Genomic DNA, 27,014 nt, shown 5'->3' with positions numbered 1-27,014 from the left:
CATAGAGCTACTATCTTCCATTACTGCATAGTGAGGTGATTTCCTCCCAGTTCAGCCTATAGTGCCTATTGACCATTCATATTTTAATGTACATTCTTACCTATGTACTTGTGAGGTGATTTCCCACAGTTAAAGTCCTGCAATATGAGCTATGACACAATTATTTGTGTAAACTCTTCACATTTCATGGACCCAAGATACAGAGGTAATGCTGTAAAGTGCAGTAGAAGTCTGCCTCAATGCAATTCTAATACAGCCACAGTGGGACTTCAACAATTTTTTTGTGTGTCAAATGAACTACTCATTGTCTTTGTTTTAATTCATATAACAACATTCCAACCTTGTTTAGCATTATCTCATCCAAATATGGCATTATTACATGATTTGTATCTGTTTGCATCCGTTTCAATATTGGACTCTTATTTTGAAGGCAAAACGCAAATTCCACTGTTGCTCAACCTTATTCTAGCTAGCATCACACAGGTGCTTTTCCGACAGGATATAATAATCACTTGCAACCTGCACGGTCTCAAACAGAGCACGGAGAAGAGCAGCGGTCGGTAGTCGACATCGGAGAAGTGAACGAACCTGAGAGAAAACGGAGCCTTTGTTTTCAGAAGCAGCAGGAATCCGAAACGGGGGAAAAGATGATGAGTTTTCTGCCATACTTCTCCGCTGAGACCTGGACCCTCCTGGCCCTCCTCATCACCCTCATTTTAGTGTAAGGACTTACATCAAATCAAATGTTATTTGTCACATGCATCGAAGTTTATGTCGTGGAAATAATCAGTCAATAATATTTCACAAATTCCGGAGCCTGTGAGTTCAAATAGACTTGTAATTAAGACTTGTATTAAAAGCCGAGCGAGCTGGTTCATTGAAAACAACAACTTTTCCAGTCTTGGCAAACACTTCTTATACAGCTGTCCTCCTTACGTGACACCCATAGTAACTCCTCTAAAGGACTCAATCCCATCTGGCATTTAACCACCGTTATCTTATTGTCTTGCATTAAGTTTAGTTTGGTTTCACTTTAGGGCTTGGAAACTTTAGAGCCACAGCAATAGTTCAACAATACAGACGTGTTCTCGACTAGGACAGGTGAATGTAGGAACATAGCAACAGTCCATATAAATAACCAGTACATGTCATCCTGCTAACTCCTCTGAAAGGAACACTCATGTTCTGATAAAATCCCAAGAGGTGTAACCATAGCAAACAGTATATATTAGACCATACCACTGCTACCAAAATAAACAGCCATGTCCACTCCCCAGACAGGTGCATGTCTAATGGTGTCTGATGACCCAAACCCACATAAAGAGGGCACTCATCTTGCGGACTATCCTGAAATGTATCATGGCCACACATGTTCTGGAAAAGGCTCAATGTTAACCGATGTAGACTAATAGTGAAATGCTTACTTACGGGTCATTTTCCAACAGAATAGGATGGTTATTTAGAGATTAACATGGTTATATACAGAATAACATGGTTATGTACAGTTTAACATGGTTATGATGACTCCTTGCTGTCCCCAGTCCACCTGACTGTGCTGCTGCTCCAGTTTCAACTGTTCTGCCTTACTATTATTCGACCATGCTGGTCATCTATGAACATTTGAACATGTTGGCCATGTTCTGTTATAATCTCCACCCGGCACAGCCAGAAGAGGACTGGCCACCCCACATAGCCTGGTTCCTCTCTAGGTTTCTTCCTAGGTTTTGGCCTTTCTAGGGAGTTTTTCCTAGCCACCGTGCTTCTACACCTGCATTGCTTGCTGTTTGGGGTTTTAGGCTGGGTTTCTGTACAGCACTTTGAGATATCAGCTGATGTACGAAGGGCTATATAAATACATTTGATTTGATTTGATATACAGAATAACATGGTTATATACAGAATAACATGGCTATATACATAATAACCTGGCTATATACAGAGTAACATGGTTATACACTGAATAACATGGTTATATACAGAATAACATGGCTATATACAGAATACATTGTTATGTACAGAATAACATGGCTATATACAGAATAACCTGGCTATATACAGAATAACATGGTTATACACTGAATAACATGGTTATATACAGAATAACATGGTTATATACAGAATTGCATGGCTATCTACAGAATACATTGTTATGTACAGAATAACATGGCTATATACAGAATAACCTGGCTATATACAGAATAACATGGTTATACACTGAATAACATGGTTATATACAGAATAACATGGTTATATACAGAATTGCATGGCTATCTACAGAATACATTGTTATGTACAGAATAACATGGCTATATACAGAAACACTTGGTTATTTACAGATATTTTACTTAATCTGACTTCTCTAGAACATATTACTATTTACAGTGTGTGTGTGTGTGTGTGTGTGTGTGTGTGTGTGTGTGTGTGTGTGTGTGTGTGTGTGTATGTGTACAGGTACGGGTACTGGCCCTATGGTGTATTCACTAAGATGGGTATCCCTGGTCCCAAACCCCTACCTTACTTTGGCACAATGATGGGGTATAGAAAGGTTAGTACCCATTCAGAATAAACATCTCTCTCATATTTTAAACAACAGTGTTATTTCCCCCCATGTAAAACAATGCATTGAGAAGGAAAAAGAGGACTAGCCGGTTGTTTTAACAATAGATAAATACAAGGTAATACGAGACATGATCAGTCTAGAAGTTGTGTTATTGACCCTGGGGACCATATAAAATAACTAACCCTCCTCAACCCTCACCTATTTCAGGTGTGTTCTCTGTTCAGGTGTAGGACACACCTACACGACCTCCTAGGGCATGAATCAGCTATTTTCTCTCTCTCTCTCTCTCTCTCTCTCTCTCTCTCTCTCTCTCTCTCTCTTTCTCTCGCTCTCTCTCTCTCTCTCTCTCTCTCTCTCTCTCTCTCTTTCTCTCGCTCTCTCTCTCTCTCTCTCTTTCTCTCTCTCTCTCTCTCTCTCTATCTATCTCTCTCTCTTTCTCTCTGTCTCTCTCTCTCTACAGGGCATCAATAACTTTGACACAGAGTGCTTTCAGAAGTACGGGAGAATCTGGGGGTGAGTTCAGTTGGCTGTACCGTACTAGGATGACTCACAACTGTACTATGCTCTTTCAATTCATCACCTGCTGGAGCTGTCATGTGACCATGAGGAATGATAGTAATAATATCAACCAGAATGTTTTCTTTGTAGTTTTATATGAGGCGGTTAAATGTGTGTCTGTGTTTCTCCTCTGTGAAGGTTCTATGATGGGAGGAAGTCTGTTCTGTGTATCATGTAGGTGTATATATAGTGGTTAAAGCCAGGTGTGTGTTTCTCCTCTGTGAAGGTTCTATGATGGGAGTGTGTAGATTTATGAGTTTTTATTTTTATTTAATCCATTTTAGAATAAGGCTGTAACTTAATGAAATGCCTCTGTGAAGGATCTATGACGGGAGGATCTGTGAAGCATCTATGATGGGAGGCAGTCTGTTCTGTGTACCATAAAGCCAGGTGTGTGTTTCTCCTCTGTGAAGGATCTATGATGGGAGGCAGCCTGTTCTGTGTATCATGGACAAAAGCATGATCAAGACTGTCCTGATTAAAGAGTGTTACAACATCTTTACCAACCGCAGGGTGAGACACACACACACACACACACACACACGCACACGCATACACACACATACACACACCCCTAATAATAATCTGAATGGTTATAATCCGAACATTATGACTGATATTATTTATTCATTATTTGTGGCATTCATTATTCATACATTTTAAAGTAGTGTGAATATTATGTAAATACTGTGATCATTATTAAATCATATCATTAATACAACTGTTGTTTAAGAACATCATTCTGAACGGTGAGCTGTTTGACGCGGTGTCCATTGCCGAGGACGATACATGGAGACGGATCCGCAGTGTCCTCTCACCTTCCTTTACCTCTGGACGACTGAAAGAGGTAGAACCATCCCTCCATCTCTCCCTTTCTATGTTTTATCAACTTGTTATAAACTCATTATAGCTTGTTATAACTCTTCAACTCAATTTAGCTTGTAATAAACTCTCTATTAACTCATTATAGCTTGTTATAAACTCTCTAACTCATTATAGCTCGTTATAAACTCTTTATAGCTTGTTATAAACTCTTTACTAACTCATTATAGCTTGTTATAAACTATTAACTCATTATAGCTTGTTATAAACTATTAACTAATTACAGCTTGTTATAAACTATTAACTCATTATAGCTTGTTATAAACTCTTTACTAACTCATTATAGCTTGTTATAAACTATTAACTCATAGCTTGTTATAAACTATTAACTCATTATAGCTCATTATAAACTCTTTAGTAACTAATTATAGCTTGTTATAAACTCTTTATAGCTTGTTATAAACTCTTTACTAACTCATTGTAGCTTGTTATAAACTAACTCATTATAGCTTGTTATAAACTAACTCATTATAGCTTGTTATAAACTAACTCATTATAGCTTGTTATAAACTAACTCATTATAACTTGTTATAAACTAACTCATTATAGCTTGTTATAAACTAACTCATTATAGCTTGTTATAAACTAACTCATTATAGCTTGTTATAAACTCTTTCTAAACTCATTATAGCTTGTTATAAACTCTTTACTAACTCATTCTAGCTTGTTATAAACTAACTCATTATAGCTTGTTATAAACTAACTCATTATAGCTTGTTATAAACTAACTCATTATAGCTCAATATAAACTCTTTATAAACTCATTATAGCTTGTTATAAACTCTTTAGTAACTAATTATAGCTTGTTATAAACTCATTATAGCTTGTTATAAACTCTTTACTAACTCATTATAACTTGTTATAAACTAACTCATTATAGCTCCTTATAAACTCTTTCTAAACTCATTATAGCTTGTTATAAACTAACTCATTATAGCTTGTTATAAACTAACTCATTATAGCTTGTTATAAACTCTTTCTAAACTCATTATAGCTTGTTATAAACTCTTTTTTGAGTATGTAAACAAAGTGGCATAGTTTAAAGTGGCTAGTGATACATATATTACATAAGGATACAGTCGATGATATAGAGTACAGTATATACATATACATATGAGATGAATAATGTAGGGTATGTAAACATTATATTAGGTAGCATTGTTTAAAGTGGCTAGTGATATATTTTACATAATTTCCCATCAATTCCCATTATTAAAGTGGCTGGAGTTGAGTCAGTGTGTTGGCAGCAGCCCCTCAATGTTAGTGGTGGCTGTTTAACAGTCTGATGGCCTTGAGATAGAAGCTGTTTTTCAGTCTCTCGGTCCCAGCTTTGATGCACCTGTACTGACCTCGCCTTCTGGATGATAGCGGGGTGAACAGGCAGTGGCTCGGGTGGTTGTTGTCCTTGATGATCTTTATGGCCTTCCTGTGACATCGGGTGGTGTAGGTGTCCTGGAGGGCAGGTAGTTTGCCCCCGGTGATGCGTTGTGCAGACCTCACTACCCTCTGGAGAGCCTTACGGTTGTGGGCGGAGCAGTTGCCGTACCAGGCGGTGATACAGCCCGACAGGATGCTCTCGATTGTGCATCTGTAGACAGATTATTTACACACACTAAGTTGACTGTGCCTTTAAGTTTGGAATATTCCAGAAAATGATGTCATGGCTTTAGAAAGCTTCTGATAGGCTAATTGACATCATTTGAGTAAATTGGTGGTGTACCTGTGGATGTATTTCAAGGCCTTCCTTCAAACTCAGTGTCTCTTTGCTTGACATCATGGGAAAATCAAAAGAAATCAGCCAAGACGTCAGAAAATAAATGTAGCCCTCCAAAAGTCTGGTTCATCCTTGGAAGCAATTTCCAAACGGTCGGTCGGTCTGTCAGTCAGTCGGTCGGTCGGTCAGTCAATCCGTCGGTCGGTCTGTCTGCAGTATATACACGAAATCAACAAAAGTATGTGGACACCTGCTCGTCAAACATCTCAATCCAAAATCATGGGCATTTGCATGAGGAGTTGGAATCTAGTTTGCTCTGTTTTTAATTATATATTTCCATCTCTCTCTACCTCTCTCTCTCTCTCTCTCTACCTCTCTACTGCTGTCTCTCTACCTCTCTCTCTCTCTCTCTCTACCTCTCTACTGCTCTCTACTGCTGTCTCTCTACCTCTCTCTCTGTCTACCTCTCTACTGCTCTCTACTGATGTCTCTCTACCTCTCTCTCTGTCTACCTCTCTACTGCTCTCTACTGATGTCTCTCTACCTCTACCTCTCTCTGTCTACCTCTCTACTGCTCTCTACTGATGTCTCTCTACCTCTACCTCTCTCTGTCTACCTCTCTACTGCTCTCTACTGCTGTATCTCTACCTCTACCTCTCTCTCTCTGTCTACCTCTCTACTGCTCTCTACTGATGTCTCTCTACCTCTCTCTCTACCTCTCTCTCTGTCTACCTCTCTACTGCTCTCTACTGCTGTATCTCTACCTCTACCTCTCTCTCTGTCTCTCTCTCTACTGCTCTCTACTGATGTCTCTCTACCTCTCTCTCTCTACCTCTCTACTGCTCTCTACTGCTGTATCTCTACCTCTACCTCTCTCTCTCTCTCTACCTCTCTACTGCTCTCTACTGCTGTCTCTCTACCTCTCTCTCTCTCTCCCTCTCTCTCTACCTCGCTAACTCTCTACTGCTGTCTCTCTACCTCTCTCTACCTCTCTACTGCTCTCTACTGCTGTCTCTACCTCTCTCTCTCTCTCTCTCTCTCTCTACCTCTACTGCTGTCTCTCTACCTCTCTCTCTCTCTCTCTCTACCTCTCTACTGCTCTCTACTGCTGTCTCTCTACCTCTCTCTCTCTCTCTCTCTCTACCTCTCTACTGCTGTCTCTACCTCTCTCTCTCTCTCTACCTCTCTACTGCTCTCTACTGCTGTCTCTCTCTCTACCTCTCTCTCTCTACCTCTCTACTGCTCTCTACTGCTGTATCTCTACCTATCTCTCTCTCTACCTCTCTACTGCTCTCTACTGCTGTCTCTCTACCTCTCTCTCTCTCTCCCTCTCTCTCTACCTTTCTAACTCTCTACTGCTGTCTCTCTACCTCTCTACTGCTCTCTACTGCTGTCTCTCCTCTCTCTCTACCTCTCTACTGCTGTCTCTCTACCTCTCTCTCTCTCTCTCTCTACCTCTCTACTGCTCTCTACTGCTGTCTCTCCTCTCTCTCTCTCTACTGCTGTCTCTCTACCTCTCTCTCTCTCTCTCTCTACCTCTCTACTGCTCTCTACTGCTGTCTCTCTACCTCTCTCTCTCTCTCTCTCTCTCTCTCTCCTCTAGATGTTTGGTATCATGAAGCAGCACTCTGCTAACCTGCTGAATGGAATGAAGAAGCAGGCAGATAAAGACCAGACCATCGAAGTGAAGGAGTGAGTCCTGATTCCTAACCTCTGGCTTTTCACCTTACAACTCTGAGTCTTGATTATAATACACACACACACACACACACACACACACACACACACACAGCCACCCATTGCCTTGATAACAGCTTTGCACACTCTTGGCCTGAGGTAGAGCACCTCATGATAAGCTGTAGACCACACTATCTACCAAGATTTCATCAATAGTATCGTAGCCTTCTATTTACCACCACAACCCGACGCCCCCGACCAATAGTATCGTAGCCATTTATTATCTATTTACCACCACAACCCGATGCCCCCGACCAATCAATCAATCAAATTTATTTTATATAGCCCTTCGTACATCAGCTGATATCTCAAAGTGCTGTACAGAAACCCAGCCTAAAACCCCAAACAGCAAGCAATGCAGGTGAAGAAGCACGGTGGCTAGGAAAAACTCCCTAGAAAGGCCAAAACCTAGGAAGAAACCTAGAGAGGAACCAGGCTATGTGGGGTGGCCAGTCCTCTTCTGGCTGTGCCGGGTGGAGATTATAACAAAACATGGTCAAGATGTTCAAATGTTCATAAATGACCAGCATGGTCGAATAATAATAAGGCAGAATAGTTGAAACTGGAGCAGCAGCACAGTCAGGTGGACTGGGGACAGCAAGGAGTCATCATGTCAGGTATTCCTGGGGCATGGTCCTAGGGCTCAGGTCCTCCGAGAGAGAGAAAGAAAGAGAGAATTAGAGAGAGCATATGTGGGATGGCCAGTCCTCTTCTGGCTGTGCCGGGTGGAGATTATAACAGAACATGGCCAAGATGTTCAAATGTTCATAAATGATCAGCATGGTCGAATAATAATAAGGCAGAACAGTTGAAACTGGAGCAGCAGCACAGCCAGGTGGACTGGGGACAGCAAGGAGTCATCATGTCAGGTAGTCCTGGGGCATGGTCCTAGGGCTCAGGTCCTCCGAGAGAGAGAAAGAGAGAAGGAGAGAATTAGAGAACGCACACTTAGATTCACACAGGACACCGAATAGGACAGGAGAAGTACTCCAGATATAACAAACTGACCCTAGCCCCCCGACACATAAACTACTGCAGCATAAATACTGGAGGCTGAGACAGGAGGGGTCAGGAGACACTGTGGCCCACTCCGAGGACACCCCCGGACAGGGCCAAACAGGAAGGATATAACCCCACCCACTTTGCCAAAGCACAGCCCCCACACCACTAGAGGGATATCTTCAACCACCAACTTACCATCCTGAGACAAGGCTGAGTATAGCCCACAAAGACCTCCGCCACGGCACAACTTAAGGGGGGGGGGCCAACCCAGACAGGATGACCACATCAGTGACTCAACCCACTCAGGTGACGCACCTCCTCCAGGGACGGCATGAGAGAGCCCCAGTAAAGCCAGTGACTCAGCCCCTGTAATAGGGTTAGAGGCAGAGAATCCCAGTGGAAAGAGGGGAACCGGCCAGGCAGAGACAGCAAGGGTGGTTCGTTGCTCCAGAGCCTTTCCGTTCACCCTCCCACTCCTGGGCCAGACTACACTCAATCATATGACCCACTGAAGAGATGAGTCTTCAGTAGAGACGTAAAGGTTGAGACCGAGTTTGCGTCTCTGACATGGGTAGGCAGACCGTTCCATAAAAATGGAGCTCTATAGGAGAAAGCCCTGCCTCCAGCTGTTTGCTTAAAAATTCTAGGGACAATTAGGAGGCCTGCGTCTTGTGACCGTAGCGTACGTGTAGGTATGTACGGCAGGACCAAATCAGAGAGATAGATAGGAGCAAGCCCATGTAATGCTTTGTAGGTTAGCAGTAAAACCTTGAAATCAGCCCTTGCTTTGACAGGAAGCCAGTGTAGAGAGGCTAGCACTGGAGTAATATGATCAAATTTTTTGGTTCTAGTCAGGATTCTAGCAGCCGTATTTAGCACTAACTGAAGTTTATTTAGTGCTTTATCCGGGTAGCCGGAAAGTAGAGCATTGCAGTAGTCTAACCTGGAAGTGACAAAAGCATGGATTAATTTTTCTGCATCATTTTTGGACAGAAAGTTCCTGATTTTTGCAATGTTACGTAGATGGAAAAAAGCTGTCCTTGAAATGGTCTTGATATGTTCTTCAAAAGAGAGATCAGGGTCCAGAGTAACGCCGAGGTCCTTCACAGTTTTATTTGAGACGACTGTACAACCATTAAGATTAATTGTCAGATTCAACAGAAGATCTCTTTGTTTCTTGGGACCTAGAACAAGCATCTCTGTTTTGTCCGAGTTTAAAAGTAGAAAGTTTGCAGCCATCCACTTCCTTATGTCTGAAACACATTCTTCTAGCAAGGGCAATTTTGGGGCTTCACCATGTTTAATTGAAATGTACAGCTGTGTGTCATCTGCATAGCAGTGAAAGTTAACATTATGTTTTCGAATAACATCCCCAAGAGGTAAAATATATAGTGAAAACAATAGTGGTCCTAAAACGGAACCTTGAGGAACACCGAAATTTACAGTTGATTTGTCAGAGGACAGACCATTCACAGAGACAAACTGATATCTTTCCGACAGATAAGATCTAAACCAGGCCAGAACTTGTCCGTGTAGACCAATTTGGGTTTCCAATCTCTCCAAAAGAATGTGGTGATCGATGGTATCAAAAGCAGCACTAAGGTCTAGGAGCACGAGGACAGATGCAGAGCCTCGGTCCGATGCCATTAAAATGTCATTTACCACCTTCACAAGTGCCGTCTCAGTGCTATGATGGGGTCTAAAACCAGACTGAAGCATTTCGTATACATTGTTTGTCTTCAGGAAGGCAGTGAGTTGTTGCGCAACAGCCTTTTCTAAAATTTTTGAGAGGAATGGAAGATTCGATATAGGCCGATAGTTTTTTATATTTTCTGGGTCAAGGTTTGGCTTTTTCAAGAGAGGCTTTATTACTGCCACTTTTAGTGAGTTTGGTACACATCCGGTGGATAGAGAGCCGTTTATTATGTTCAACATAGGAGGGCCAAGCACAGGAAGCAGCTCTTTCAGTAGTTTAGTTGGAATAGGGTCCAGTATGCAGCTTGAAGGTTTAGAGGCCATGATTATTTTCATCATTGTGTCAAGAGATATAGTACTAAAACACTTGAGTGTCTCTCTTGATCCTAGGTCCTGGCAGAGTTGTGCAGACTCAGGACAACTGAGCTTTGAAGGAATACGCAGATTTAAGGAAGAGTCCGTAATTTGCTTTCTAATAATCATAATCTTTTCCTCAAAGAAGTTCATGAATTTATCACTGCTAAAGTGAAAGTCATCCTCTCTTGGGGAATGCTGCTTTTTAGTTAGCTTTGCGACAGTATCAAAAAGGAATTTCGGATTGTTCTTATTTTCCTCAATTAAGTTAGAAAAATAGGATGATCGAGCAGCAGTAAGGGCTCTTCGGTACTGCACAGTACTGTCTTTCCAAGCTAGTCGGAAGACTTCCAGTTTGGTGTGGCGCCATTTCCGTTCCAATTTTCTGGAAGCTTGCTTCAGAGCTCGGGTATTTTCTGTGTACCAGGGAGCTAGTTTCTTATGAGAAATGTTTTTAGTTTTTAGGGGTGCAACTGCATCTAGGGTATTGCGCAAGGTTAAGTTGAGTTCCTCAGTTAGGTGGTTAACTGATTTTTGTCCTCTGGCGTCCTTGGGTAGGCAGAAGGAGTCTGGAAGGACATCAAGGAATCTTTGTGTTGTCTGTGAATTTATAGCACGACTTTTGATGATCCTTGGTTGGGGTCTGAGCAGATTATTTGTTGCAATTGCAAACGTAATAAAATGGTGGTCCGATAGTCCAGGATTATGAGGAAAAACATTAAGATCCACAACATTTATTCCATGGGACAAAACTAGGTCCAGCGTATGACTGTGACAGTGAGTGGGTCCAGAGACATGTTGGACAAAACCCACTGAGTCGATGATGGCTCCGAAAGCCTTTTGGAGTGGGTCTGTGGACTTTTCCATGTGAATATTAAAGTCACCAAAGATTAGAATATTATCCGCTATGACTACAAGGTCCGATAGGAATTCAGGGAACTCAGTGAGGAACGCTGTATATGGCCCAGGAGGCCTGTAAACAGTAGCTATAAAAAGTGATTGAGTAGGCTGCATAGATTTCATGACTAGAAGCTCAAAAGACGAAAACGTCATTTTTTTTTTTGTAAATTGAAATTTGCTATCGTAAATGTTAGCAACACCTCCGCCTTTGCGGGATGCACGGGGGATATGGTCACTAGTGTAGCCAGGAGGTGAGGCCTCATTTAACACAGTAAATTCATCAGGCTTAAGCCATGTTTCAGTCAGGCCAATCACATCAAGATTATGATCAGTGATTAGTTCATTGACTATAATTGCCTTTGAAGTAAGGGATCTAACATTAAGTAGCCCTATTTTGAGATGTGAGGTATCATGATCTCTTTCAATAATGACAGGAATGGAGGTGGTCTTTATCCTAGTGAGATTGCTAAGGCGAACACCGCCATGTTTAGTTTTGCCCAACCTAGGTCGAGGCACAGACACGGTCTCAATGGTGATAGCTGAGCTGACTACACTGACTGTGCTAGTGGCAGACTCCACTATGCTGGCAGGCTGGCTAACAGCCTGCTGCCTGGCCTGCACCCTATTTCATTGTGGAGCTAGAGGAGTTAGAGCCCTGTCTATGTTGGTAGATAAAATGAGAGCACCCCTCCAGCTAGGATGGAGTCCGTCACTCCTCAGCAGGTCAGGCTTGGTCCTGTTTGTGGGCGAGTCCCAGAAAGAGGGCCAATTATCTACAAATTCTATCTTTTGGGAGGGGCAGAAAACAGTTTTCAACCAGCGATTGAGTTGTGAGACTCTGCTGTAGAGCTCATCACTCCCCCTAACTGGGAGGGGGCCAGAGACAATTACTCGATGCCGACACATCTTTCTAGCTGATTTACACGCAGAAGCTATGTTGCGCTTGGTGATCTCTGACTGTTTCATCCTAACATCGTTGGTGCCGACGTGGATAACAATATCTCTATACTCTCTACACTCGCCAGTTTTAGCTTTAGCCAGCACCATCTTCAGATTAGCCTTAACGTCGGTAGCCCTGCCCCCCGGTAAACAGTGTATGATCGCTGGATGATTCTCAAGTCTAATACTGCGGGTAATGGAGTCGCCAATGACTAGAGTTTTCAATTTGTCAGAGCTAATGGTGGGAAGCTTCGGCGTCTCAGACCCCGTAACGGGAGGAGTAGAGACCAGAGAAGACTCGGCCTCTGACTCCGACCCGCTGCTTAATGGGGAAAACCGGTTGAAAGTTTCTGTCGGCTGAATGAGCGACACCGGTTGAGCGTTCCTACAGCATTTCCTTCCAGAAACCGTGAGAAAGTTGTCCGGCTGCGGGGACTGTGCCAGGGGATTTATACTACTATCTGTACTTACTGGTGGCACAGACGCTGTTTCATCCTTTCCTACACTGAAATTACCCTTGCCTAGCGATTGCGTCTGAAGCTGGGCTTGTAGCACAGCTATCCTCGCCGTAAGGCGAGTACAGCGACTACAATTAGAAGGCATCATGTTAATGTTACTACTTAGCTTCGGCTGTTGGAGGTCCTGACGAATCGTGTCCAGATAAAGCGTCCGGAGTGAAAAAGTTGAGTAGGAAAAAACAAAAATATAAACGGTAATTAAAAAGTAAAAACCGTAAATTTGTCAGGTAGCAAAACAGGTTGGCAACAAAACGCACAGCAACTCAAAAACAAGTCTGCAAGTCGTGACCGGAAATCTATAGTATCGTAGCCATTTATGATCTATTTACCACCACAACCCGATGCCCCCGACCACACATTTATAGTATCGTAGCCATTTATTATCTATTTACTACCACAACCCGACGCCCCCGACCGATGCACCTCTATAGTATCGTAGCCATTTATTATCTATTTACCACCACAACCCGATGCCCCCGACCACACATCTATAGTATAATAGCCATTTATGATCTATTTACCACCACAACCCGATGCCCCCGACCACACATCTATAGTATCGTAGCCATTTATTATCTATTTACCACCACAACCCGACGCCCCCGACCACACTCTTGGCCTGAGGTAGAGCACCTCATGATAAGCTGTATAAGGGACAGTATCATTGAAAATAAAAATGTAATCTTAACTGCCTTGCCTAGTTAAAGGTCAAATAAAAATGTAATCTTAACTGACTTGCCTAGTGAATTAAAGGTCAAATAAAAATGTTAAAAAATAAGGCCATGAGCGGCGCTCCAAGTGGGACTTTAACTTAAATCCGTTTGATCTAATATCTACCAGCATGTCACATGTGCAACCGCAGGGCAGGACGGATTACCAGGATGTGTAATCAGAGCATGTGCTGACCAACTGGCAAGTGTCTTCACTGACATTTTCAACCTCTCCCTGTCCGAGTCTGTAATGCCTACATGTTTCAAGCAGACCGCCATAGTCCCTGTGCCCATGAAAACGAACGTAACCTGCCTACATGACTAGCATACCGTGCCAACAGATCCATAGCACTCACGTTGGTAACCATGAAGTGCTTTGAAAGGCTGGTCGTGGCTCACATCAACAACATCATCTCGGAAACACTACACCCACTCCAATTCACATAACGCCCCAACTGATCCACAGATGATGCAATCTCGATTGCACTCCACACTGCCCTTTCCCACATGGACAAAAGGAACACCTATGTGAGGATGCTGTTCATTGACTACTGCTCAACGTTCAACACCATAGTGCCCACAAAGCTCATCACTAAGCCAAGAACCCTGGGACTAAACACCTCCCTCTGCAACTAGATCCTGGACTTCCTGATGGGCCGCCCCCAGGTGGTAAGGGTAGGTAACAACACATCCGCCACGCTGATCCTCTCCACGGGGGCCCCTTATGGGTTTGTGCTTAGACCCATCCTGTACTCCCTGTTCACCCACGACTGCATGGCCAAGCACGACTCCAACACCATCATTAAGTTTGCTGATGAGAAAACAGTGGTATGCCTGATCAGTGACAACGATGAGACAGCTTATAGGGAGGAAGTCAGAGACCTGGCTGTGCGGTGCCAAGACAACAACCTCTCCCTTAATGTGAGCAAGACAAAGTAGCTGATCTACAGGACTACAGGAAAAGGAGGACCGAACACGTTCCCATTCACATCGACGGGGCTGTAGTGAAGTGGGTTGAGAGTTTCAAATTCCTTGGTGTCCACATCACCAACAAACTAACATGGTCCAAACACACCAAGACAGTCGTGAAGAGGGCACGACAATGCCCTTTCCCCCCTAAGGAGACTGAAAAGATATGGCATGGGTCCCCAGATCCTCAAAAAAGTTCTACAACTGCACCATCGAGAGCATCACCACCTTGTATGATAACTTCTCAGTATCTGACCATAAGGCACTACTGAGGGTAGTGCGTACAGACCAATACATCACTGGGGCCAAACTTCCTGCCATCCAGGACCTACAGTTGAAGTCGGAAGTCTACATACACTTAGGTAGGAGTCATTAAAACTCGTTTTTCAACCACTCCACAAATTTCTTGTTAACAAACTATAGTTTTGGCAAGTCGGTTAGGAAAAAGGGGGAGGCTTGCAAGCCGAAGAACACCATCCCAACCATGAAGCACGGGGGTGCCAGCATCATGTTGTGGGGATGCTTTGCTGCAGGAGGGACTGGTGCACTCCACAAAATAGATGGCATCATGAGGCACGAAAATTATGTGGATATATTGAAGCAACATCTCAAGACATCAGTCAGGAAGTTAAAGCTTGGTCGCAAATGGGTCTTCCAAACGGACATTGACCCCAAGCATACTTCCAAAGTTGTGGCAAAATGGCTTAAGGACAACAAAGTCAAGGTACACGAGTGGCCATGACAAAGCCACGACCTCAATCATATAGAAAATGTGTGGGCAGAACTGAAAAAGCGTGTGCGAGCAAGGAGGCCTACAAACCGGACTCAGTTACACCAGCTCTGTCAGGAGGAATGGGCCAACATTCACCCAACTTATTGTGGGAAGCTTGTGGAAGGCTACCCCAACACGTTTGACCCAAGTTAAACAATTTAAAGGCAATGCTACCAAATACTAATTTAGTGCATGTAAAGTTCTGACCCACTGTGAATGTGATGAATGAAATAAAGCTGAAATAAATAATTCTCTATACTATTATTCTGACATTTCACATTCTTAAAATTAAGTGGTGATCCTAACTGACCCAAGACAGGGAAATTTTACTCAGATTAAATGTCAAGAATTGTGAAAAACTGAGTTTAAATGTATTTGGCCGAGGTGTATGTAAACTTCCGACTTCAACAGTGTCATCCAGGACCTATATACTAGGCGTTGTCAGAGGAAGGCCCCAAAACTTGTCAAAGACTCCAGTCATCCGGAGCCTCCCAAGTGGTCTAAAGCATCACAGTGCCACTAGAGATCCTGGTTCGAGTCCAGGCTCTGTTGCAGCTGGCAAGTTGTGTGACAAATACATTTGATTTGTTTTAGTTGTGTGGTCAGTAGTTGTGTGGTCAGTAGTTTTGTGGTCGGCAGTTTTGTGGTTGTGGTCAGTAGTTGTGGTCCATAGTTGTGGTTGTGGTCCGTAGTTGTGTGGTCAGTAGTTGTGTGGTCAGTAGCTGTGTGGTGTGTAATTGTGGTTGTGTTGCAGGTTCTTTGGGCCCTACAGTATGGACGTGGTCACCAGCACAGCCTTCAGTGTGGACATTGACTCTCTGAACAACCCTTCAGACCCCTTCATCTCCAACGTCAAAAAGATGTTCAAGTTTAACCTGTTCAACCCACTGATCCTCCTAATCTGTAAGACTGTACACGCACATACACACAGACACAAAGTTGTTCTTTATAATCGAATGTATGTGTACCTTTTTATAAAACTTTCCTTCCTGTCCTGTCCTCTCCTCTCCTGTCCCGTCCTCAACTCCTCTCCTCCTCTCCCGTCCTCCTCTCTTCCTCTCTTCTTCCCTCCCCTCCTGCTCCTTCCCTCCTCTCGTTCTCCAGTGTTTTTTCCCTTCACTGGTCCTATCTTGGAGAAGATGAAGTTTTCTTTCTTCCCGACTGCGGTGTTGGACTTCTTTTACGCCTCGCTGGCTAAGATCAAATCTGGACGTGACACTGGGAACTCAACTGTAAACATGTTTTATATTTATATTTGATTGTTATATTGATATTTTCATCTGTACATTTATAGTTGTACTGTAATATTCTCCACCAATATGGAATGTCCAAATCGATATCATGTTGGAATTTAAAAACACTATTACTGGGACCCAAAGATCTTCATTCATATTAGAATCTGTTTGTGTTGATTATTATTGGATGAGATCCATTAGAATCTGATTGTGTTGGTTGTGAATGGACCAGATCCATTAGAATCTTATTGAGTTGGTTGTGATTGGACCAGATCCATTAGAATCTGATTGTGTTGGTTGTGATTGGACCAGATCCATTACAATCTGATTGTGTTGGTTGTGATTGGACCAGATCCAGTAGAATATGTTTGTGTTGGCTGTGATTGGACATATTTGACCTAATTTCATTCTGCTCGCAGAGTCGGGTGGATTTCTTACAGCTGATGATCGACTCTCAGAAAGGCAACGACACAAAGACAGGAGAGGAACAGACTAAAGGTACCTGCCGAACAAACACCTGTAAACTACTGTTACAAACACACACCTGGAAACTACTGATACAAACACACACCTGTTACAAACACACACCTGGAAACTACTGTTACTAACACACACATGTTAACTACTGTTACAAACACACACCTGGAAACTACTGTTACAAACACACACCTGGAAACTACTGTTACAAACACACACCTGGAAACTACTGTTACAAACACACACCTGTAAACTACTGTTACAAACACACACCTGGAAACTACTGTTACAAACACACACCTGGAAACTACTGTTACAAATACACACCTGTAAACTACTGTTACAAACACACACCTGTTACAAACACACACCTGTTACAAACACACACCTGTAAACTACTGTTACAAACACACACCTGTAAACTACGGTTACAAACACACACCTGTAAACTACGGTTACAAACACACACCTGTAAACTACTGTTACAAACACACACCTGTTACAAACACACACCTGTAAACTACTGTTACAAACACACACCTGGAAACTATTGTTACCAACACACCTGTAAACTACTGTTACAAACACACACCTGGAAACTACTGTTACAAACACACACCTGTAAACTACTGTTACAATCACACACCTGTAAACTACTGTTACAATCACACACCTGTAAACTACTGTTACAAACATACACCTGTAAACTACTGTTACAAACACACACCTGTTACAAACACACACCTGTAAACTACGGTTACAAACACACACCTGTAAACTACTGTTACAAACACACACCTGTAAACTACTGTTACAATCACACACCTGTAAACTACTGTTACAAACACACACCTGGAAACTACTGTTACAAACACACACCTGTAAACTACTGTTACAATCACACACCTGTAAACTACTGTTACAAACACACACCTGGAAACTATTGTTACCAACACACACCTGTAAACTACTGTTACAAACACACACCTGTAAACTACTGTTACAAACACACACCTGTAAACTACTGTTACAAACACACACCTGTAAACTACTGTTACAAACACACACCTGTAAATTACTGTTACAAACACACACCTGTAAACTACTGTTACAAACACACACCTGGAAACTACGGTTACAAACACACACCTGTTACAAACACACACCTGTAAACTACTGTTACAAACACACACCTGTTACAAACACACACCTGTAAACTACTGTTACAAACACACACCTGGAAACTATTGTTACCAACACACCTGTAAACTACTGTTACAAACACACACCTGGAAACTACTGTTACAAACATACACCTGGAAACTATTGTTACCAACACACCTGTAAACTACTGTTACAAACACACACCTGTAAACTACTGTTACAAACACACACCTGTAAACTACTCTTACAATCACACACCTGTAAACTACTGTTACAATCACACACCTGTAAACTACTGTTACAAACACACACCTGTAAACTACTGTTACAAACACACACCTGTTACAAACACACACCTGTAAACTACGGTTACAAACACACACCTGTTACAAACACACACCTGGAAACTACTGTTACAAACACACACCTGTTACAAACACACACCTGGAAACTACTGTTACAAACACACACCTGGAAACTACTGTTACAAACACACACCTGTAAATTACTGTTACAAACACACACCTGTTACAAACACACACCTGTAAATTACTGTTTCAAACACACACCTGTAAACTACTGTTACAAACACACACCTGTAATCTACTGTTACAAACACACACCTGTAAACTACTGTTACAAACACACACCTGTACACTACTGTTACAAACACACACCTGTTACAAACACACACCTGCAAACTGCTGTTACAAACACACCTGTTACAAACACACACCTGGAAACTACTGTTACAAACACACACCTGTAAATTACTGTTTCAAACACACACCTGTTACAAACACACACCTGTAAATTACTGTTAAAAACACACACCTGTAAACTACTGTTACAAACACACACCTGTAAATTACTGTTTCAAACACACACCTGTAATCTACATATTCTCTCTCCGTCTCTCCCTCCCTCCACAGGACTGACTGATCATGAGATCTTGTCTCAGGCCATTATCTTCATCTTCGGTGGCTACGAGACCAGCAGCACTACTATGAGTTTCCTGGCCTATAACCTGGCAACCAATCCCCACACCATGACCAAACTGCAGGAGGAGATAGATACGGTGTTCCCCAACAAGGTAACCCCCAAACCATGACCAAACTGCAGGAGGACATAGATACGGTGTTCCCCAACAAGGTAACCCCCACACCATGACCAAACTGCAGGAGGAGATAGATACTGTGTTCCCCAATAAGGTAACCCCCACACCATGACCAAACTGCAGGAGGAGATAGATACTGTGTTCCCCAACAAGGTAACCCCCACACCATGACCAAACTGCAGGAGGAGATAGATACTGTGTTCCCCAACAAGGTAACCCCCAAACCTTGACCAAACTGCAGGAGGAGATAGATACTGTGTTCCCCAATAAGGTAACCCCCACACCATGACCAAACTGCAGGAGGACATAGATACGGTGTTCCCCAACAAGGTAACCCCCACACCATGACCAAACTGCAGGAGGAGATAGATACTGTGTTCCCCAATAAGGTAACCCCCACACCATGACCAAACTGCAGGAGGAGATAGATACTGTGTTCCCCAACAAGGTAACCCCCAAACCTTGACCAAACTGCAGGAGGAGATAGATACTGTGTTCCCCAATAAGGTAACCCCCACACCATGACCAAACTGCAGGAGGAGATAGATACTGTGTTCCCCAATAAGGTAACCCCCACACCATGACCAAACTGCAGGAGGAAATAGATACTGTGTTCCATAACAAGGTAACCCCCACACCATGACCAAACTGCAGGAGGAAATAGATACTGTGTTCCATAACAAGGTAACCCCCACACCATGACCAAACTGCAGGAGGAGGTAGATACTGTGTTCCCCAACAAGGTAACCCCCACACCATGACCAAACTGCAGGAGGAAATATATACTGTGTTCCATAACAAGGTAACCCCCACACCATGACCAAACTGCAGGAGGAGGTAGATACTGTGTTCCCCAACAAGGTAATCCCCACACCATGACCAAACTGCAGGAGGAAATAGATACTGTGTTCTCCAACAGATGTGGTGAGGTTCTGATTTGTATGTAACCATGGTGCAGGCTCCAATCCAGTACGAAGCTCTGATGCAGATGGACTATTTGGACTGTGTGTTGAACGAGTCTCTGAGACTGTACCCCGTCGCCCCGCGACTGGAGAGGGTCGCCAAGAAGACGGTGGAGATCAACGGCATCGTCATCCCCAAAGACTGCGTTGTCCTGGTTCCCACGTGGACCCTCCACCGTGACCCAGAGATCTGGTCTGACCCTGAGGAGTTCAAACCAGAGAGGTACTGGACCGCACCGTAACCACAATCCAACCACAACACAACCTTATTATTAATACAACCACAGTACAACAATAACACAACCACAAATCAACTACAATACAATGTGTAATGTGTCTGCCCTCCCCCTGTTCAGGTTCAGTAAGGAGAACAAGGAGCCTATTGATCCGTACACGTACATGCCATTTGGGGCGGGGCCCAGGAACTGTATCGGGATGCGCTTCGCCATGATAATGATGAAACTGGCCATGGTCGAGATCCTCCAGAGTTTCACTTTCTCCGTCTGCGACGAGACCGAGGTGAGACGCTCACCTGAGCAGACAGAATATGACATCATTAAACATCAGTATCTGTTTCAGCATGGTCACCACCTGTTTTAACATGGTAACCACCTGTTTTAACATGGTCACCACCTGTTTTAACATGGACCTGTTAACATGGTCACCACCTGTTTTAACATGGTCACCACCTGTTTTAACATGGACCTGTTTTAACATGGTCACCACCCTGTTTTAACATGGACCTGTTAACATGGTCACCACCTGTTTTAACATGGACCTGTTTTAACATGGTCACCGTCTGTTTTAACATGGTCACCACCTGTTTAACATGGTCACCTCCTGTTTTAACATGGACCTGTTAACATGGTCACCACCTGTTTTAACATGGTCACCACCCTGTTTTAACATGGACCTGTTAACATGGTCACCACCTGTTTTAACATGGACCTGTTATAACATGGTCACCGTCTGTTTTAACATGGCCACCACCTGTTTTAACATGGACCTGTTAACATGGTCACCGTCTGTTTTAACATGGTCACCACCTGTTTTAACATGGTCACCACCTGTTTTAACATGGACCTGTTAACATGGTCACCACCTGTTTTAACATGGTCACCACCTGTTTTAACATGGACCTGTTTTTACATGGACCTGTTTTAACATGGACCTTTTAACATGGTCACCGCCTGTTTTAACATGGTCATCACCTGTTTTAACATGGTCACCGCCTGTTTTAACATGGACCTGTTAACATGGTCACCACCTGTTTTAACATGGTCACCACCTGTTTTAACATGGTCACCACCTGTTTTAACATGGACCTGTTTTAACATGGTCACCACCCTGTTTTAACATGGACCTGTTAACATGGTCACCACCTGTTTTAACATGGACCTGTTTTAACATGGTCACCGTCTGTTTTAACATGGTCACCACCTGTTTAACATGGTCACCTCCTGTTTTAACATGGACCTGTTAACATGGTCACCACCTGTTTTAACATGGTCACCACCCTGTTTTAACATGGACCTGTTAACATGGTCACCACCTGTTTTAACATGGACCTGTTATAACATGGTCACCGTCTGTTTTAACATGGCCACCACCTGTTTTAACATGGTCACCACCTGTTTTAACATGGACCTGTTAACATGGTCACCACCTGTTTTAACATGGTCACCACCTGTTTTAACATGGACCTGTTTTTACATGGACCTGTTTTAACATGGACCTTTTAACATGGTCACCGCCTGTTTTAACATGGTCATCACCTGTTTTAACATGGTCACCGCCTGTTTTAACATGTACCTGTTAACATGGTCACCACCTGTTTTAACATGGTCACCACCTGTTTTAACATGGTCACCACCTGTTTTAACATGGACCTGTTTTTACATGGACCTGTTAACATGGTCACCGCCTGTTTTAACATGGTCAGCACCTGTTTTAACATGGTCACCACCTGTTTTAACATGGTCACCACCTGTTTTAACATGGTCACCGCCTGTTTTAACATGGACCTGTTATTAACATGGTCACCACCTGTTTTAACATGGTCACCACCTGTTTTAACATGGTCACCACCTGTTTTAACATGGACCTGTTAAAATGGTCACCACCTGTTTTAACATGGACCTGTTAACATGGTCACCACCTGTTTTAACATGGTCACCACCTGTTTTAACATGGACCTGTTAACATGGTCACCACCTGTTTTAACATGGTCACCACCTGTTTTAACATGGACCTGTTTTAACATGGACCTGTTAACATGGTCACCGCCTGTTTTAACATGGTCATCACCTGTTTTAACATGGTCACCACCTGTTTTAACATGGACCTGTTAACATGGTCACCGCCTGTTTTAACATGGACCTGTTAACATGGTCACCACCTGTTTTAACATGGTCAGCACCTGTTTTAACATGGTCACCACATGTTTTAACATGGTCACCGCCTGTTTTAACATGGACTTGTTTTAACATGGACCTGTTAACATGGTCACCACCTGTTTTAACATGGTCAGCACCTGTTTTAACATGGTCACCACCTGTTTAACATGGTCACCGCCTGTTTTAACATGGACCTGTTAACATGGTCACCACCTGTTTTAACATGGTCACCACCTGTTTAACATGGTCTCCACACATCGCGCAGACAGAAACAAACATCTTTCTGGTAAGAAGAGGGGAGTATGCCTCATGGCCAACGTGACATGGTGTGATGAAAGAAACATACAGGAACTCAAATCCTTCTGTTCACCTGATTTAGAATTCCTCACAATCAAATGTAGACCGCATTATCTACCAAGAGAATTCTCTTCGATTATAATCACAGCCGTATATATCCCCCCCCAAGCAGACACATCGATGGCTCTGAACGAACTTTATTTAACTCTCTGCAAACTGGAAACAATTTATCCGGAGGCTGCATTCATTGTAGCTGGGGATTTTAACAAGGCTAATCTGAAAACAAGACTCCCCAAATTTTATCAGCATATCGATTGCGCAACCAGGGGAGGAAAGACCTTGGACCATTGTTACTCTAACTTCCGCGACGCATTTAAGGCCCTGCCCCGCCCCCCTTTCGGAAAAGCTGACCACGACTCCATTTTGTTGATCCCTGCCTACAGACAGAAACTAAAACAAGAGGCTCCCACGCTGAGGTCTGTCCAACGCTGGTCCGACCAAGCTGACTCCACACTCCAAGACTGCTTCCATCACGTGGACTGGGAGATGTTTCGTATTGCGTCAGATAACAACATTGACGAATACGCTGATTCGGTGTGCGAGTTCATTAGAACGTGCGTTGAAGATGTCGTTCCCATAGCAACGATTAAAACATTCCCTAACCAGAAACCGTGGATTGATGGCAGCATTTGTGTGAAACTGAAAGCGCGAACCACTGCTTTTAATCAGGGCAAGGTGTCTGGTAACATGACCGAATACAAACAGTGCAGCTATTCCCTCCGCAAGGCTATCAAACAAGCTAAGCGCCAGTACAGAGACAAAGTAGAATCTCAATTCAACGGCTCAGACACAAGAGGCATGTGGCAGGGTCTACAGTCAATCACGGACTACAGGAAGAAATCCAGCCCAGTCACGGACCAGGATGTCTTGCTCCCAGGCAGACTAAATAACTTTTTTGCCCGCTTTGAGGACAATACAGTGCCACTGACACGGCCTGCAACGAAAACATGCGGTCTCTCCTTCACTGCAGCCGAGGTGAGTAAGACATTTAAACGTGTTAACCCTCGCAAGGCTGCAGGCCCAGATGGCATCCCCAGCCGCGCCCTCAGAGCATGCGCAGACCAGCTGGCCGGTGTGTTTACGGACATATTCAATCAATCCCTATACCAGTCTGCTGTTCCCACATGCTTCAAGAGGGCCACCATTGTTCCTGTTCCCAAGAAAGCTAAGGTAACTGAGCTAAATGACTACCGCCCCGTAGCACTCACATCCGTCATCATGAAGTGCTTTGAGAGACTAGTCAAGGACCATATCACCTCCACCCTACCTGACACCCTAGACCCACTCCAATTTGCTTACCGCCCAAATAGGTCCACAGACGATGCAATCTCAACCACACTGCACACTGCCCTAACCCATCTGGACAAGAGGAATACCTATGTGAGAATGCTGTTCATCGACTACAGCTCGGCATTCAACACCATAGTACCCTCCAAGCTCGTCATCAAGCTCGAGACCCTGGGTCTCGACCCCGCCCTGTGCAACTGGGTACTGGACTTCCTGACGGGCCGCCCCCAGGTGGTGAGGGTAGGCAACAACATCTCCTCCCCGCTGATCCTCAACACTGGGGCCCCACAAGGGTGCGTTCTGAGCCCTCTCCTGTACTCCCTGTTCACCCACGACTGCGTGGCCACGCACGCCTCCAACTCAATCATCAAGTTTGCGGACGACACAACAGTGGTAGGCTTGATTACCAACAACGATGAGACGGCCTACAGGGAGGAGGTGAGGGCCCTCGGAGTGTGGTGTCAGGAAAATAACCTCACACTCAACGTCAACAAAACTAAGGAGATGATTGTGGACTTCAGGAAACAGCAGAGGGAACACCCCCCTATCCACATCGATGGAACAGTAGTGGAGAGGGTAGCAAGTTTTAAGTTCCTCGGCATACACATCACAGACAAACTGAATTGGTCCACTCACACAGACAGCATCGTGAAGAAGGCGCAGCAGCGCCTCTTCAACCTCAGGAGGCTGAAGAAATTCGGCTTGTCACCAAAAGCACTCACAAACTTCTACAGATGCACAATCGAGAGCATCCTGGCGGGCTGTATCACCGCCTGGTATGGCAACTGCACCGCCCTCAACCGTAAGGCTCTCCAGAGGGTAGTGAGGTCTGCACAACGCATCACCGGGGGCAAACTACCTGCCCTCCAGGACACCTACACCACCCGATGTCACAGGAAGGCCATAAAGATCATCAAGGACATCAACCACCCGAGCCACTGCCTGTTCACCCCGCTATCATCCAGAAGGCGAGGTCAGTACAGGTGCATCAAAGCTGGGACCGAGAGACTGAAAAACAGCTTCTATCTCAAGGCCATCAGACTGTTAAACAGCCACCACTAACACTGAGTGGCTGCTGCCAACACACTGACACTGACTCAACTCCAGCCACTTTAATAATGGGAATTGATGGGAAATGATGTAAATATATCACTAGCCACTTTAAACAATGCTACCTTATATAAATGTTACTTACCCTACATTATTCATCTCATATGCATACGTATATACTGTACTCTATATCATCGACGGTATCCTTATGTAATACATGTATCACTAGCCACTTTATACTATACTATGCCACTTTGTTTACATACTCATCTCATTTGTACATACTGTACCCGATACCATCTACTGTATCTTGCCTATGCTGCTCTGTACCATCACTCATTCATATATCCTTATGTACATATTCTTTATCCCCTTACACTGTGTACAAGACAGTAGTTTTGGAATTGTTAGTTAGATTACTTGTTATTACTGCATTGTCGGAACTAGAAGCACAAGCATTTCGCTACACTCGCATTAACATCTGCTAACCATGTGTATGTGACAAATAAAATTTGATTTGATTTTGATTTGATTTGATTTGATGGTCACCACCTGTTTTAACATGGACCTGTTAACATGGTCACCACCTGTTTTAACATGGTCACCACCTGTTTTAACACGGTCTGTTATTCTCTATAGATCCCTTTGGAGATTGACAACCAGGGTTTGCTGATGCCAAAACGACCAATCAAACTGAGGCTGGAGCCCCGTAGCAACACCCTTAGCAACACCACCGCCACCTCTCTGAAGAGTCCAACAACGTGACCAAATGCAGGAGCACCCCACCCTACCCTAGAGCACCCCACCCTACCCTAGAGCCCCCCACCCTACCCTACCCTGGAGAACCCTACCATATACAGTGGGGCAAAAAAGTATTTAGTCAGCCACCAATTGTGCAAGTTCTCCCAATTAAAAAGACGAGAGGCCTGTAATTTTCATCATAGGTACACTTCAACTATGACAGACAAAATGAGAAAAAAATCCAGAAAATCACATTGTAGGATTTTTTATGAATTTATTTGCAAATGATGGTGGAAAATAAGTATTTGGTCACCTACAAACAAGCAAGATTTCTGGCTCTCACAGACCTGTAACTTCTTCTTTAAGAGGCTCCTCTGTCCTCCACTCGTTACCTGTATTAATGGCACCTGTTTGAACTTGTTATCAGTATAAAAGACACCTGTCCACAACCTCAAACAGTCACACACACAATGAATGTTCAGTTCAGTCAGTTCAATCAGAAATTACATTTAAAATGGCACATAGCTGACAAAGCGCTGGGATTGAAGCCTGGTCTCAGTCTCATGCTTGGTTTGAGTAGGACTCAGTAACCCATTTCCACCAGATAAAAGAGAGATAGTAATACTATGGATGCAATAGAGGTACATGTCTTGTTAAAGTTAGACACCAGGGGGTATTAAATCCATGGCATGATGTCATGTCTGGATCCTGCACACTACTGGCTGGTGGCTGGAATTCTCCTAGAATGTAGAACTCTAGCTGGTGTTCTCTAGAACTGTACTCTCATTCTGTTCCTCTGGGTGTTCTGCTGTCCAGTCATTCCAAAATAGAATCTTTACTGTCTGTTGAGATGATCCCTGCAGCTGCTTGGTTTTAACTTTAATCATCACAAACCAATAAAATCATCACACTAATGAA

The 27,014-nt window shown here is 43.6% G+C and overlaps 1 protein-coding gene across 1 annotated transcript; it reads left to right on the top strand.

Moving 5' to 3' along the window:
* Positions 1-128: 128 nt before the first annotated feature.
* LOC110514645 (cytochrome P450 3A27) lies at positions 129-27,014 on the top strand. The gene is made up of 13 exons (XM_090194747.1): positions 129-721; positions 2,452-2,545; positions 3,021-3,073; positions 3,532-3,631; positions 3,852-3,965; positions 7,318-7,406; positions 16,065-16,213; positions 16,415-16,542; positions 16,965-17,043; positions 19,119-19,279; positions 20,262-20,488; positions 20,622-20,784; positions 25,995-27,014. Exons 1-13 carry the CDS (start codon positions 648-650, stop codon positions 26,118-26,120), a joined length of 1,557 nt encoding a protein of 518 aa, XP_090050873.1. The 5' UTR covers positions 129-647; the 3' UTR covers positions 26,121-27,014.

The sequence above is a fragment of the Oncorhynchus mykiss genome, chromosome 13 (genome assembly GCF_057628025.1).
Source record: "Oncorhynchus mykiss isolate SJ-2025 chromosome 13, ASM5762802v1, whole genome shotgun sequence".
NCBI classification, from domain to species: domain Eukaryota; kingdom Metazoa; phylum Chordata; class Actinopteri; order Salmoniformes; family Salmonidae; genus Oncorhynchus; species Oncorhynchus mykiss.
The sequence above is the reverse complement of the archived record's forward strand: the minus strand, read 5'-3'. Positions and strand labels throughout refer to the sequence as shown.

What these genes read in the sequence shown, in the direction of transcription:
- LOC110514645 (XM_090194747.1), top strand. Translation starts at nt 648, where the DNA reads ATGATGAGTTTTCTGCCATACTTCTCCGCTGAGACCTGGACCCTCCTG. An exon ending in CAGACCATCGAAGTGAAGGA is followed by an intron (nt 7,407 to 16,064) that starts GTGAGTCCTGAT and finishes GTTGTGTTGCAG; the next exon opens with GTTCTTTGGGCCCTACAGTA. An exon ending in CCGTCTGCGACGAGACCGAG is followed by an intron (nt 20,785 to 25,994) that starts GTGAGACGCTCA and finishes TATTCTCTATAG; the next exon opens with ATCCCTTTGGAGATTGACAA.